The sequence below is a fragment of the Neopsephotus bourkii genome, unplaced genomic scaffold (assembly GCF_033783945.1).
Source record: "Neopsephotus bourkii isolate Nb327-2 ecotype Australia unplaced genomic scaffold, CSIRO-AGI_Nbou_v1 NB_1615, whole genome shotgun sequence".
Lineage (NCBI taxonomy): Eukaryota > Metazoa > Chordata > Aves > Psittaciformes > Psittacidae > Neopsephotus > Neopsephotus bourkii.
Window position 1 is genome coordinate 7,613,716 of NW_026902090.1, and position 16,671 is coordinate 7,630,386.

Here is a 16,671-nt window from a genome sequence, read left to right on the forward strand (position 1 = left end):
AATTCATTACAAAACAGCTACAAAGAGATGTCTAATAGCTAAGAAACATGTCTGATCCAGAACAACAAAATGATTTGTCTTAGCTCTGTTAGGAAGACAATGTACAGACTACTGCACTGAGAGTGGCTTGTGGGTCTCCTGACATTCTCCAGAATGAAACTGGACACGTCACTTTTCACCTCTGTTTTTCTCACATACTTTCAGGTGTTCCCACTGTCAAGACTGCAAACTCCTTAAGGCACTGACTGCTTCTCTGTGATGTTTGTGCCGTGCTTAGCCCTGACATCCTCGTCTTGGTTGGACTCTTACTTCACGCCAGTAGATAGATACTCCTGGATGTTACTGTGCTCTTTATTGTACTGATGGACTTCGATTTTTTGGAAATTCAGGCAAAGGTTTAATGGTATCCCTGGAAAAAACAGGTTAAACCAAACCCCAAATAACTCCTGTGCACTCCAAGGGTAAGACCCACAGAATGTGGGGAAGGGTTGATTTGGATCTATCTCAGAGTCTAACATGGGCCACTTTGGACTATTCTGTTTTGAGACGGTATGAGGTGATGGAATTAAGTACCTTTACCTTCTTGGAACAGTCATCATGTCATAAATTCTTTATTTCAGCACTAGAACAAAGTTTCAGAGGGTTTGTTATTTTCTTCATCAGCTGACATTTATTTATTACTTGTAATAATTTATTACTTGTAAACCCCCTGTAAAATGAAAACAGGTTATAGGGAAGTTGAAAAAGAAGGGCTGTGCTTGGCACACTTCAGAAAAGAAGACATTTTAGACAATTTTATTACAATGACTACTTTTCCACCGTGGAGCGGTACAAAAGCTGGGAACTTTTGTTACCTCTCACCAGGCAGTAAGCAGACGGCAAGGGCTTGATTTGAGATGAGAAGGTGGAGTAAAGGAGGGTCGGCAGGCAGCTCAGAACAAGTTGTAACACCTCTCTCTCCCAGCGTTATCCGCCCGGGTTCAAAGAAAACCGCCTCAACTTCTCAGGACCTGACGCAAAGGTCGGGGCGGCCCGGCCGGCTCCTGGGGAGGGCCCGATCACGGCAATGGCCCAGTGGACACTGCAGCCACTGCCCGCTGGCAGCTCGCCCCCGCCACGCTTACCGGAGCGCGGCTGCATCAACCCCCGCTCCCGCCGGGCCGTAAAGCCTCCGCCAGCTCTGTGCGACGGGGGCGTGCGCTCCCGTTTCGCTCCCCCCTGCCTTTGCTGTTGTTTTTAAGCTGGGGAAGATGTGTCTGTTGAAGCCCGGGGAAGGGGCGGAAGAGGCGTGCGCGCCTCGGGAGCTGCCGGTGCTGCCGGTACCGCGGCTGCACCTTCAGAGGGGAGGAAGCTCTCCCACCCTCCACACGCCGCTGAGGGACAGGCGGAGGGACGGATCCAAACGGACCGAGGGGCGGGGGGCGTCACAGCGAGCGGGCGAGCGGGCGGGCGGCTGTGAGAAGAGATGACAATTAGCCTTTAAAAATGGCTGCTTGGAAGCTGTCAGCTGGGACACGGAGGGGCTGTTAGCCCTCCTCTCCCACCTTCCTCCCGCCTCCTTTCCCTGCAGGGAGAGGAGATAAGAGCTCCTCCGCCCCACCAGCCCCCCCTCGCCCCGCTCCGCCGGTGCGGGATGCCGTAGCGGCCCCGCGGCCCGGCCGCCCTCACTTCCCATCTGATTGAGTGGCGAGAGGACGGCGGCGGCCCCCGCCTCCCGCGCTCCTCCTCGCTGCCGCCTGCGTGTGTGCCGCGGGCAGAGGGACTACAAAGGAGAAGGGGGAGCCGGGGGGGCTTACATGATCGAGGGCGGTGTGTGTACGCCGGTGGGGGGCATATCTGGCGAGGAGAAAACACAAGGTCAAGAGCCAGTTCTCCTTCTTCTCCTCCATGGAAGAAGACGGGAGCGATGAGCCCTGAGGAGGACGACGAAGAGAAGGAGCGGATGGCTGAGGGCTGCCGGGCTTCCCCTCAGGAGTGAAGGGGCCGGAGGAGGCAGCGCTGGGGTCGGGAGGGAAGGAGGGAGGAGAGGAAGGCGAGAAGGAAGCGGGGGGTTTGAATCTCCGCGGCTGGATTATTTCCCCTGAGGGGAAGCTGCCCCTGCCCGGGGAGCGCGGGCGGTGCTGCCATCGCTGCCCGCCGCCTGTCGCGCCTCGGCCCATGGCCCCAGCGGCGGAGATGGACCCGGGCAGAGCGGGAGCAGTCCCCGCGCCCCGCGGTGCCGGGAGACCGTTCCCTTCCTCCTGCTGCTGCTGCTTCTCCTCGCTCCTGGATGTGAACAGCTGGCTGCTCTTCTACGGCTTCTTGTACCTGGCCATCTATGCCCAGGTGTCCCAGTCCAAGTCCTGCGACAAGATCTCCTGCTTCTCGGGTCATTGTGTCAATTCCACCTGTGTCTGCGACCAGGGCTGGGTGGGAGACCAGTGCCAACACTGCCAGGGCAGGTTCAAGTAAGTCTGCTTATTACGATTCCCTTATTCTCCTCCCTACATCTATTCCCTGGCGGTTTTACTTGCCTGCTTGTTTTCTTTTTGCTTGGGTCTGCTATGATTTTGTTCATGTGTGGTGGAAGTATGTGATAGAAGTTAAGGATGGAACAGGCTCCTCCGCTTCATGGTCCCTCCCTCTAGGAGCTCACAGGACGCAGTCCTCTGGAGGAAAATTGTACCGGCTGACTTACCGCTGAAAATAGGCTGCTCCACTTGGTGGGAACTGAGAGATAAGGAGAAATCGGCCTAAAGCTGTGTCGCTGCTGTCCCTTCTGGAAGTGTCATGGAAGTGACATGTGCACTTCGTGGGGCTGCCCAGGGAGCAGAAAATGCTGGTGGATTTCAATGACCTCTTCCTTCTGGAAAGTGCAAGTGTTTTGCTCATTCCAGTGTTCCTTTCAAGTGTGTTAGCTAAGTGAGCATTAGTCAGGCACGTTCAGGATAACATAAACATAACTTAGTGAAACATACATCCCTTCTGACAAGGTTTGCTGGAGAGGTGAGAGTGATAAATGTAAACCAATAGCATATTTTTGCAAAGGAATGAGTGGTGAATGGAGCTAGAACTGTCTTCTCATTCTTAAAAGTGGATGTGATACCGGGTCATTGATCAGTGAGAAGGCAGCACACCCTGACACTTGCTTTTCTACATGTAGTGGAAAAGAAGACTTAATTTATAGGGCTGTCACTTCCCCCCGCCCCCTTTGGTATCAGTATAAAGACTGGCTGTGAAGGGTACTGTTTGCTGTTATTTCGCTTTATAACCTTGGACAGGACATTTCATTTCATTCCCTTATAAAACATCTCTTAAAAGAAGAGATGTTGTGATGAAGTATATTGACACATATAGCTGGAAAATGTTCTAATATTTAGCTATTAACTACATTGGTGAGGCTGTGTCTTGGAGAAACGAAATTCTGGCTTTGGAAAAGTACCTTTAATAGGTTGAAAGTATCAATAGTCTATTTTAAATTGTGTTTAAGTTCAGTTTCCTCTGTGGAGTACTAGAATTAAGCTACAGAATATACATATCTTTTAAACCTTTAATCCAAGGTTACTCATTCCTAAATAAACTAAAAGTAAATCCAGTAACTTGTTAGCTTGGGAAGTTAAGGAGTAGCTGGAGTCAGACACGTTGGCTGAAGTAATGTACATGCTGTGTAGGAAGAAACAATTCACTGATAATATTTGGTGGATGTCCTGGGTTCAGCTGTAGCAGTTATTTTTCTCCTTCCTAGGATTATTCAATCAGTGTGATTAGAACTGAGTTACTAAGATAATAGAAGGCAAATCGAGTACATCTTCTCTGCATATGAACTTGGAAATAAGATTTTAAAGCTGGTCATTTGTTGCCTCTGTGTGTTGGGGATTTAGGGTCTGTCCTGCTCTGTGTTGTGGAACAAAGGGCTAATTGCCGAGGAATTGAGAGTGAGGAGAGGAGGCCCAGGTGAATCTTCTTTGTGTGTGAGGATCTGCAGGAGACAGGCTGGCAGAGCTATTATTCCCTTGCTTTAAAGAGATTAGTTGTATCCTTTGTCTTGATGCCACTCACAACAGACCCTGATAGTTCAAGGGTTGAAGCAAATTTTCATTTCTTAAATTTAAAAGCTTGTTGTGAATTAGTATATCTTCTAAATGGTTACTGGAGCGTTTATCCGGTCGTTATAGGTATTCGCTTGATTGTGTGTTAAAACATTTATGTTTCTTTTTACGTTGGTTGTATTCGTGGAGTGAGGAGGCACTGTGGTTCCGTTTTTTCAGTTCTGGTAGAAAGTTAATAATCCATCCCCACCTAGAGGAAGTTCTGGCTGAATGTTGAAAGAGCATCTCTTCTGAGCTAAGCCAACACATGGGTTAATTGCTGTGCCCTTAGGAGTTTTGGTGAAATCAAAATAGATTTCTTCTCATTAACTCCTCTACATTCTTTCATGCTTAGCTTTAGAAATGACAGTGATGCTTGCATTGTGATTATTATCTTGGAAGTAAGCTGTTTCTATGTTGGAGACCTATTTTTTACTGTTGACACTTTAATAGTGCTGTCTTTGATAGCTCATCTTTAATCTTTATTCTTGGAAGCAAAATATACTCTGCAATGAAAATAAGCGTTCTAAGATATAAAGGATTCCAAGCCCTGTGAGTTGGGGATGGCATGAAATACATTAAGGTGTATTGCAATGCAAGTAACAACTCCGAGCGGTTTGTGTTTTGAATCCTGAAAATTCAGATGGGTGTTGAATGATGAGTCAAGTCTGTATTTGCAACTGAAGAGCTGGAAAAAGCATGTTAGTCTGCCTGATGGCCGGGAGATTGAAGACCTTTGACTTCTGTGGGACTTGATGGTTTGACTTACTATCGTGGAACATTTGCATGTTGTTTCCATTTGTCTGTGAAGCGGGTATCTGCTTTATGCATCAGTAGCTGTGCACTTTTGCAGCAGTGCTACTTTCATTTGACAAGTTGGATGTATATGACGTTTGCAGCAGTTGCTTCTGCCAGGAAGAATTATTATGAAGAACATTTCAGAATGACATGAAGATTGAACAGTGTTTGGCTATTATAACTGCATTAACAATTCTGGGTTGTAAAAACAATCTATACAAATGCTAATAGAAACTTGTGTATTATTCTGAACATTTATGTCCTTTTAAAGTTTCAGCAGCCTGAAGTGTCCCGGTGCTACTTTGTTATGCAAGATTAAAATTGAGCTTTTAATGACCCAAATTGGGTGTGTGTAAAACCTGTTTTCTGTCACTAGACTTACTTGAGAAAATGGATTTTTAAGGGTAAGCTTAAATAACTGGAAAATAAGGCTTTATTCTTATTCATATACGTGAAGTATGGTTATTTTTGCTCTTTGGTGGAATAAGTGACTTGCATTAACCAGCATCAAAAACATTGTCATAAGAGAAGCACTTTACCTAGAGGTAGCTTGGGACTATTAATTCTTTGGTGAGAGATGTATAGTATTTCTGGCTTTGTTTTATTTCTTTTTATTGACTGAGAAATAACATAGCAGAGAAACATCAAAAATAATTGATCAATCTTAGCAAGCAGGTGTCGAAATTAATTGACAATGCTATAGTAACCTTGCCTTTTCCTCTAGGAGAGCTACAAAGTAGACTACTTTGTAAATGTTGTTTTGGACTGGATGAAGGAAGGGTGGATGGGGGATTCTCTAGCAGTATTTTATTATTCTTATTTATTAACTTTTATGATTATTCCTTGTACTGTGAAGCATGTGGTAACTCATTATGTAAATGAAAATGTTGTTACTCTTGCTGCATTGCATTCCCATCCTTGTCAGTAGCTTTTCAGAATGGTGAAGGCCTCATCTCTGCTTGGCAGTAAATAATTTTACATCTCTTCAGGATGGTATCTGAATGCAGTTCTGACTTACTTCCTTCTCTCTTGAACTTCCTCCTTCCCCTTTCCCTTCTCCTCTGACAGAATGCAAAAACTAAAATAGGGTAATTCAGTTATAAAAAGGGAGGGGAAAGAAATTATCTGTACATGCCTACAAGAGACAGGGGAAATACAAGAAGGCCAAAAAGTGAGCAGGTTCTGTTTTTATAGCAGGGAGCTTCAAACAGCACAGTTCGCAAGAAGTAAACAAATTCAAATGCATAAAAGCAGTGTCCAGTTTTATTCTGATAAACTGATTTCTTAAGGAAATTAAGCTTTTAATGCTACATCTGCCACTGTTCCTTTATCCTATACCTTTGAATTTGTTGGTCAGTTACAGTTCTCATAATGACACCAGTGCGGGCAGAAGGGAGAGGGAAAGGCTGCTATCAGTTGTGAGACTCCAGGGAATTTAGGGAGACAAACACTATGAATGGTCCAGCTGAAGGAAAAGCTGCAGTCACAGTGTTAACATACTTAGATGGCAAAGTCAACCAACCTTGAGATGCAGCACAACAGGAGTATAGGATTTTGCTGCTCAAAGAATGACTTAGGCAAAGAAGTTTCTTTCAGTTTGGAGAAAAAAGTTACCCATTTCTCCACCTCTGCTTTGTATGTTGGTGTGTGGAAGAGCATTAGAGAAAATGTTGTGCATGCAGTTACTCTTCCTTTCAACCTTTTGAGTAGTTAAATGACTGGAAATCTAGTCTTCTAAAATGCTGTCTTTAAAAAAAGTAGGTTGTCTTCTGATGGTTATTGTTGCTTATTTGATAAATGGTAAGTCCCAGTTGACATATGTAATGAAGCATATTTTACAGGATAGGTGAGCATCTTTGGGTACCTAAACTTCAGTTCATCTGCTTTGCCTAGTCCTAGGTATTAAGTTTTTTTTCAGTAAGAGCAAATTGATGTGTTTGTTTATTAAACGTTGTCTGCGGATGTTCTTATAGCACTTGTAAATTATCTCCTGCATGTTCTTGATTTCTAGGGCTCCTACAAAATACTCTGTGTTCCTAAAGGACAAAATAATTTTTAAGTACAGGAGCCTTCACAATTGAAATGTCAAAAGGGTATAAAATTTTATTATTCCAGGCAAAATCCTTATTTCCGTCTGAAACTGAATTCTGCTGTTTGCAGAATGACTCACACAAGCAAAGTGTCCTTAAATTGCATGTTGTAAATGAACAATAATGCTATGTAAGAAGTGATCTTTAGAGAAAAGATAGTTTTAGATGCAGCCAGTTGAAGTTCATGCTGCTGTAAAAAGGAGTGACTTTATCCTTCACACTCCTTGTTGATTGTATGCTTTTGCTTCTTATGTAAGCATTAATATTCCTGCTGAGAGTTGAAAAGTGTCAGCAGGAACATACCTCCCTACCTCTGAGCCAACTCTTTTTCTTTAAGTCAGCTGAGTTTCCTGATGTTACTTCACTCTTGCTGACCCAAAGGGGGTAGCAGGAATGAGCAGGTGTTGAGAAAACTGTCCCTTTTGGAAGTGAACTTTAATGTGAAACAGCATCACTATTAAACTAGTTGAACTTCCATTATAGGGGGGGTGAAATCCTGAGTCAGATTATGAGTTGCAAATCTGCCTTTGTCATCAGCGTGGCCTTTATCTGATCTGAGTTGAACTCATGATTTAGAGAAGCATCCAACATGTCTGAAAACACTTGGATTCACTGAAAGGCCATTACAGGTTTTCAGGATTCTTCCATTGGTTAGTTATCTTCACCATTTTCTGTAACCATCAAAACCAAATGCGTAATCTCCCACATCCAGAAAATTTACCCTACCTCATTTTTTTTTTTTGTTGTCACCCTGTTTTCTCATGTTTTTAGTCAGTGAAAATATCATCAGTGGTGAAAATATCATCAACTTTTCCTTAAGGAGGAATGTTCCTTAAGTCATCTCAACATAAACCAAATTTTTTGATCCTTGATTGACCTCTTGGTTTTCAGCTTTCCCTATTGCATCAGCATTATTGATCTATGAACACCAGAACTGGATGATTGTCTTTCGGTAATGGTTGTACTGGTGAAATGTAGAAGCAAGAGTAACCCCTCCCCTGCTGCTTGATGTCCTGCTGCGTGCAGCTGAAGCGACTGCTTCGAAGCTTAGCACTGTGCTGGCAGCTCAGTCTATTATTTTCTGCCTCTCAAAGTATCCTGTTAGAGCTGCTGCATGCTCAGTACTGAGTGATTGGTGTGTGGCCCTGCTTTACTCAAACTGGGCTGTGAACTGAACTCAGCATCTCCTATTTGGAGTGATGTTTAATTGTGGGACTACAAACCTGTACCTATGTTCTTTTAAAATACCTCTCTTTCCCTCCCAAGTAGTAGATAGATAAGTAACAACATGCAGAGTCCCTTCCCATGTGTCTGAGGCCATCTATAGGACTGAATCCAAATGCAAGTTAGGCAAAGGGTTTGTGGATTCTGGAGTCTAGTTTGTTTGCAGGCTAAGCATTTTGTTACTTGATAAAGTTAAGTATGGGAACCGATGGCTGATGGACCCTGTAAGGCCTTCAGACAGCACCAAAAGCTGCTTGACATTGCTATGGGTGTGTAAAAAGCCTAGTTCTGTTAAGTGTATGCTGAAATATATTCAGAAATGATACATAAATGCCTATACCAGTTAAAGCATTTAATATTTATTATGTATTACATTAGTAAATAAATAGTTTCATACTGTGTACGTATCTCTTTCTTCCTTTAACTGAAAAGAAGGCGTGATGATCATATTTTGGAAGGCATTACCATATTTCATGTCATCTTTTTAAGATGAGTATGAGTAGTTTTTGAGAGATCAGTCCATCACACAGCACTAGAATTGATTTAATTGTATCAAAATGTGGGCAGAAAAGGTAGGAGGTAATACGAGATGCTACAGGAATATCCTTAGGATAGTCTTAAACACACTGAAGTGCTGGTGAAAAAGACCTTTATGTAGTAGAGTTTTAAAAGAGTCAAAAAACCTCATACAATATTGAAGAATAATTATCTGTGAGTGTCCATGGAATTTATTGTTGGCTCTATACTTTCGTCTTGGAAAACATGTAAGGAAGAATAAATGATGATACCTGAAAACAAGGGCACTCCAGTGAACTGTAGCTGTTACCATTACTGAAGGAACAATAGTAGCCTATAAGCAAAGGATGTATTTTCATGTGAGGTGGGGAACAGTGGGAATTTTCAAACTAGTATTATAAGTTGCCCTATATATTCTTAAAAGCCTAATGAGTGCATGTGGGAGTTGCATTGATTTTAGAGCTCCTTGTGGAGTAGGACCCTGTTGAGGAATGAGGGAGCTGAGCTCAATGCTGTCTGTTAGTGTTCATTCACAAGGTACAAGATCTGCATTCAGCTCTGAAGTCTCCTGCAGGCATAGCAAACTGAAGCTTCTTACACCTCTGAGAAATAATTTAACCACCAGCTGTATAGAATAATCTAGGGCAAACTCTCTATTAATGCAACAGCATTTTGAGAAAATGAATTCACTGTGAAGTCTCTCCCAGAATTTAAAGTTTACCTCACTCATCTGGAAGAAATGGATTCCAAGACCTGTTTGAATCAGTGTTTTGTATTGGAAATGTACTACTACTGCTGCTGTATGATGACAGAATACCTAGTTTATCTGTGCTAATGACGGTTAGAAACAAGCTAATTGTAGAGTATTTCCAAGTTGTAAGCAGCACATGCCTGAGAACCACAATTTGAATAGGGAATTTTGAAGCCAGGATATTCTAGAATTACCTGGCAATGGAACAAGTAGTGAAGTACTTAAAAGATTGCATGCAGACACATAAAATGACAGTGTCGATGTTTTCTTATGGATTTCTTCCATAATTTATGTGCTTCCCTGTCTCATCTGTAAAAAGGAAATAACACTTCCTGTAAGGTTGAAGACTTTAGGTGACTCAATACTGTAATGATGATGGACAGCTAATAAGCTAGGTCCAATTTTAGAAAATGCTTTTCTTCCTAGATCAGTACTATGGCATGAAGTATTTGTCCAAACTGGGCTGTATATCTCAAGCAAATGAGTAAAACTGCTTCCTCATTAGGTTAGGTGGACCTAAAACTGAGAAGCAGTCTGTATTGTTACAGAATATTTGAAGAATAAGTTGTTCTCTTATTCAAGGGAACCCTTGGAAAAAATGCACATTGCCCTTCAACTGATAAGATTTTATTTGAGAAGGTGAGACCCCGAAAAGACCTAACCACGGTTAAATCTTGCAAACAAAATACTGTGATATGCTGTAGTACTTGACCAGTTGCTGCTCAACTTGCATAGCCTTCTATGTTAGTTATTACATTCCTGTGTCAGTACCAAAGAACCGTGTATTCCTCATCTGTAGGACGATTGCATTATGTTATTACAGAATTGTGAGTCTGGATTCACAGTCTTTAAATGTAGGCTTTTATTATAGACATACACTTTTATTTTAAACAAAGATGTGTATTTACTCCCATGGTTTTGAGTGTTCAGCTTGTTTGCTATTACGTTGAAGGCTAGTACCTTGTCTTGAGAAAGTGAATCATGTTGAATATGTTATGTTACTATCAGGATGCAGGAGCTGGGACTGAAAAAAACAATCAGGAGTATCACAAAAGGACCAGATTCTAACTGTATACATTACAGTTGTGGCAGCAATGACTTTATCAAAAACGTGGGAGGAGAACTGGGGTAATAATGTCTTTAAACATTGATACACTTTGAGTTGTATAAAGGAATACTTGATACTTGTGGATTTATTAGTAAAACTAAAATGCTGAATAATCCAACTGTAGGATAATTCGCACCTTTACTTGTTCTTTGTTGAATCTGTAGAGCAACTGTTTGTATGTAAAAGTCCGTATTACCCACAAAGGAAATCCAAACCAATAAACCAGACACAAAATAGCTCATGTTCATGTTTGTGTGTGCAAGCCCAGGTGATGAATGTACTTTGGAGGATAGTTGGTAATCAAATGGACATGTGGTATATGCAAGATCTATGGAAGCAATTACGGGGAAGAGCAAAATGAACTGTGTTTCATAGAAAAGATCAGTGGAGCTGCTGTAAGCAAGCTGTGTGCTTTTCTGCTATCAGCAGATCTCTTTTGTTTGCCTCTTAAGTCAACCGAGGCTTTTCTAAAGAGTGACTTAAAGCATTGAACAGGAGAAGGAAGGTGTTCTTGAAAAATGACAAATAATGGACAAACAGCTGCTTTTGAAAACATACAAATTCGTACTTAGAATCGTAGAATAGTCAGGGTTGGAAAGGACTTTAAGATCATCCGGTTCCAACCCCCCTGCCGTGGGCAGGGACACCTCGCTCTAAAACGTTTTATGTGCACAGTTGGAATATCATGTTAAGATATCTGTGTTAAAATATGTCTGCAGATGTTTTCTAAAACCTAACACTGATGCATGTGTTACATCCAGAACATTGATATTTAAAACTTCCTCCTTCCCCCCCCCCCCCCCCAGTATTTTTAGTAGCATAGCCCTTTGTAGGAATAACCTGTGAGCATCTATTTTAAAATCAGAATGACACGATTTTTCTAGAGCTTTTTAATTTCCAAATTGTTTACACTATTTTAGTGTTCATGGGGGGACCCTGCACCTGTGTTCGAGGAAGTACTTTACCTCTACACACCTGTATTGTACTTTGTACTTTTTATTGTAATTAAGCACTAGATAGCTAGTCCTAACAACGACCTTGAAAAACAACCACTTAGGTTTTGAGCTGTTTTACATGTAAGAAACCTGAAACTCTGTGGTTATGTAAGCTGACATAACAAATAAGCAAGTTAAGTGGCTGAATTGAAATGGAAGCTTGGGAGTTTATACAATTTTCCGTAGTTCTGCACCAGTCCTGGTTTTGGGAAGACTGAATTATTTTCAAATTGTAAATTCTTTCTCTACAAATAAACAGTATGGGTTGAAGTGCTTTGTTTTGACAAGGACCATTACTGTGTAACATAATCAGGTATGAGAAAGTATATGAAGCTTGTTCAGTTATGGATGTATGGCTGAGGAGTTTTGTGTGATGGTATTTTAGACTGACTGTTCCAAACGTACTGTATGTTATTCAGTGAATACATGGGGGCCTCTGTCAATGCAGGTGAAAATGCCAGTATAGGTTAGAGGTTGATGAATGCTTAAGAGGATTGATCTTGAAAGGTGTCCTTAAATGAGCCAGGACATCAAAGCTGGACTGAGTTTGTAGTTGGTCTATCTTATTTTTAAGGGGGGAGGAAAGGACAGTGGGGATGGATGGGGATCAAGGAAGCCAGATTGGATGGGGCTTGGAGCAACCTGCTCCAGCGGAAGGTGTCCCTGCCTAGGACAGGGTGGTGGAACTAGATGGTCTCTAAGGTCACTTTCAACCCAAACCATTCTGTGATACTGAGTTCACAAATTCTGTTCATTAACAGGAACACTGCTGGATGATTTTATTTTCTATGCTTGGAAGTGCACTTACTGCATTTGAGGCTTTTATACATTCAGAAATCTGTTCTTCAGCGTAGAACTCTGAAGTGAGAGGCAGCTGAATGTAAGCACAATATTCCTTTTAAGTTAGGTATTTTTTATTAGTTTGGCCGCATTTATGAGTAGCAATTGGGCTGGAAAGCAGAGCCAGTGTATGTTAGAATGATGGAGGCTTGCAGCGTTGCCCTGCAATAGAATTTGAGAGCATCATCCTCTGAAATTCTGCTTGGCATAGTCTTGATAGTTTGAGGTCATGATTGGTAAAGATGTTAAAAAGCCTTAATCTACTTTAACCTGGGGTTAAAGTTCTTGCCTACTAAAGACATTCATTTAAAGAGTCCTAAGCAGTTCTTTGTCACATCACCTGGGTCTCTTCAAAGTTGCTATTTTTTTTAATCATTCTGATAAATTGGACTTTTTATTCCCATCTGCCAGTAAAAACCGCAGCAGATGAGGGACATGCTTCAGCTCATTTTTATATACAGCAGTTAAGCATTAACCTTTTTTTCAGTGATGATCAAGGAAAGCATTGTGCAATTATGTGGTATTTTTGTTTATGTTGGCTCTTTCTAATCTACAAGTTTCCTTATTGTCATTATGTAATTCACTGGGTATGGAGGTACATTATTGTGCTTCAGGACTGGGAGAATGACAAAACAAACATGCTAATTTTGGTGAGAATGAGCATAGCCACACAAGATCTTCAGTAGAAGAAATATTCTTTGTTGTTCTCATAGTTATGCCGTTGCAGGCTTAGGCTTCAGTAATGTGGCTTACTCTGGTGCTACCTGAAGGTGTACTTGTTTTGAATAAAACCACACTTTTTGATGAAGGAAGTTCCTGGATATCCTATGCTTAAGAATCTACAAATTATCAAGCAGCAGCAACTTTTTGGGTTTTCCTCCCTGCTGGGAACTCTCTCATTATGATTTTGAGTCTTTCACTCTTTTCAATGTTCAGTGTTGTGTGGTGAGGTTTTTCTTTTTTGGTTTGCTTACAGAAAGCTTTTTGAGACAATGTCAACTTACAACAAGTTATGCAGCCTCATCTTCAGTATATCATGTATTGATGAAGTATACATGTTCTTATGACACAGTTTAAATGATAAGGTGCCTTTATTTTGTGCTTGTTCCTGTTCTTAAGCACAGCTGATCATCCTTGTTGAATTCTTTGTTCTTTGCTCATTACATCCTCATGGTACGATATACATGCCTTAGAGTTAAGAAGATGTAGTGATAGGGCAAGGGGTGATGGGTTAAAACTTAAACAGGGGAACTTTAGATTGGATATAAGGAGGAAATTCTTTCCTGTTAGGGCGGTGAGGCACTGGAATGGGTTGCCCAAGGAGGCTGTGAATGCTCCATCCCTGGTAGTGTTCAAGGCCAGGTTGGACAGAGCCTTGGGTGGTATGGTTTAGAGTGATGTGTCCCTGCCCATGGCAGGGGGGGGTGGAACTTGATCTTAAGGTCCTTTCCAACCCTAACTATTCTATGATTCTATGTTCTAGTCTAAAAGAATGTGTTACCACTTACAAATGAAAGTGGAAAATGCTGTTAAAAATCTGAATGCCAGTGTCTGGCGGCTGCAGCCATGGCTCTGAAGGGAATTACAGGACTGAATTTAGCAGGTTTGTGTGCAAGGCTGTTGCTGTACAGAAAAAGTTGCACATTCCAGTGAATTTATGCTAGCATTATATGTTTCTATTTGTGCAAGTGCTCAACAGGGTAAGCTTGTAATACTTTTCAGGGCACCTCTGTACTAGATTTCAGTGGTAGCTGGGGTTACAGGCTGCATAAATCTGCTTGCTGCTGTGAATCATAAGGCTGGATGTTTTTGATGGTACTCTCTGTGTTTAAGATTATCAGAAGGAATTTCTTCCCCCCACCCATGTTTAATTTTACAGTGCTTTAGGGTTTTGTGTGCATATATAATGAATTGTTGAAGACTATCTTTTGGTACTTTTAGAATCAAGATTTTAGGGTGTTCTCCTGTGATAAGAATGTCTTGATTATACAAGCAGTTCTCATAGGTATGATTTAATTACATTAGTGTTGCACTCAGAAGGAAAAATAATTATTAACAGCCTGTTTTTAGTTAGTGTTGTGGTTCCAAATACTTTCCTCGAGTTAGAGACATTTGAGGGAATGTTCTCCTTAAGGAAGTTTTATGCGTGTGAAGAAAGGGAAATGTTGACTTCTGTTCAAGCAGAAATCCCTATTCTCTCTTAAAACATATTTAACTTATCCTTGTCAGAATCTTCTTTAGGGAGAAAAAAACAACAGTTTCTATTATGAAATCTCTGGGAGCTTTACTGTGTTTGGATGCAGAAAAGAAATTAAAATCTTACTCTGGAACAGAATGGGCATGTGAAAACCGAAACAATAACTGGACTATGGCATGTGACGGGGTTGGAACTAGATGATCTTAAGGCCCTTTACTACCCCAACCATTCCATGATTTTATGGGACCATTGTTTTTGAGTATTTGGTGTTTGAATTTATGCTGAAGAGCACAGAAGGAAAAACATTCAGGGTGAATGTTCTGGCTTTTATTTGATGTAGGGTATGTGCTGAAGGGTAGAAGAAAATATTTGAGGAAGTGTGGGGTTTTTGTACAAGTAATATGAAATATGAATGCTGGATTTCATGTCTAAGCCTGTTTCTGTTGCTTTGTTGAACTAATGCAACACCTTATTTTATTAATTCTCATTCGGTTTGTAGTAAAATAGCAGTGTCTGCATTACTTGGTAGTGATACATGTATGTCAGGAATGACTGAAGTTATCGGTGTCATGGGAGACACTTATTTCTCAGCTAATCTTTCTGTTGTTGGGCAGTAGGTGTAACTTGATGTTCTAGGAATCAAGCTACAGTCTTTTGTAGGGGTCCAAAACTGTTATCAAAGTGCATTTAGTTGTCTGATTTAGTGACAGCGATGCCAGGACCATATCTGAAGCAGAATTCTGCTGTTTGTATCTAATGGACTGAGTTTGTAGGATTGTATGAATAAAATGGCCTTTTGTATTAGATAATCGATAAATGCACCTGACTAGTATCAGCAGTTAAAACCATTAAATCAGAAAGTTTTTAATTAGATGTAGAGGGCCATTTCTGATTGAAATGTGTGGTTACTGAGCATCTTCTAGAGACTTAAAGGTTTTCTGCATGGAGAGCAGGGGGAACAGGTAGAAAAGAAGTCAAGTTTACAAAGACCAATAGATTTGATCAGCTCTCCAGTTTCAGATAAAAATACACACTTTGGTTAGTGCGCATCCTGCTGTGTTCTGGAACTGCCACTTTTAGCAGGAGTTTTCTCTCTGAGGTATCTCATTCTGTTTGGAAGGATCCTATTGAGAGGGTTACTCTGTCCAGTTCAAAGACTGAAGAAGATCTTTGCAAGCTCACAAATTGTATCCAACAACTCTGAACTGTTAGTAGCCACATTATATTAGAACTGAAATTTTCAAAGTGGAGCCTGTGAGAGTGGAGTGATCTGGATGAATTAAAGTTCAGTATTTGATGCTGGAGTCTGTTTTTTGTTTCTTCCCGAGCTATCAAATCTTAGGGAAAAACAATTTGAAAGCAAATAAATGGCCAACAGTCAATAAATGTAAGATCATCATGGAATTTTGAGGGGAAAAAATGTAAAACAACGAATCAAAGACAACTCCCTTGCAAAATGGTAATCAAATTGATTTTTTTGGTAAGCTCTGAAATGAGTACTTAGGGATTGTCCCTATTTAAAAGCTGCCATGTGACTGTGAGCTTGAGAATTTCATTTCTGTAATAAATGCTTTAGGGTTTTTCTTATTGCTTTACAGTAAATTACATGCTTTCTTTTCCTGTATCTTTTACAGGTTTATAAATCTTCAGAGAAGTTAGGAATTTGTTTCATATTGCTGTGTTGTGATAAAACTGTTTATTATGTCCGAAATAGAGGTAATTGTATCATCTAATTGGGAGGGGAGGTGGACTGATTGTGGGGAAACACAAATAGCATTAAGAGACAAAAGGAAAGATTTGTTACTTAAGCTATACAAGCAATGCAGTACTCATGAAATGCAGGACCAAATATGTATCTTGTTTTTCCTTTAAGTTAAATAATAACTGTAAATTACAATTTACATGTAAAGAAAAATGTCTAATCGACAGATGAATTCATAGCACCCTTCATAGCATAGCTGAAACTTTACCTCTGCTTTGTTGCTTTTTGTCTCAGCTACTGCAGTCTTGTTTTCTTGTGAGCTGCCTCTTCTCCAACACTGGAGAGGAGGTAGCTGAAATAAAGTACTTTGTGCATGACTTATC

At 41.0% G+C, this 16,671-nt stretch overlaps 1 protein-coding gene across 1 annotated transcript in view; it reads left to right on the plus strand.

Annotated features, from left to right (window-relative positions):
* The first annotated feature begins 1,413 nt into the window (after nt 1–1,413).
* The window catches only part of ATRNL1 (attractin like 1), a 507,635-nt gene continuing 492,377 nt past the window's right edge, over nt 1,414–16,671 (plus strand). Inside the window, exon 1 of the mRNA XM_061372770.1 lies at nt 1,414–2,447. Coding sequence (XP_061228754.1) covers nt 2,158–2,447 — 290 coding nt within the window. The 5' untranslated portion in view covers nt 1,414–2,157. The remainder of the gene's footprint in view (nt 2,448–16,671) is intronic.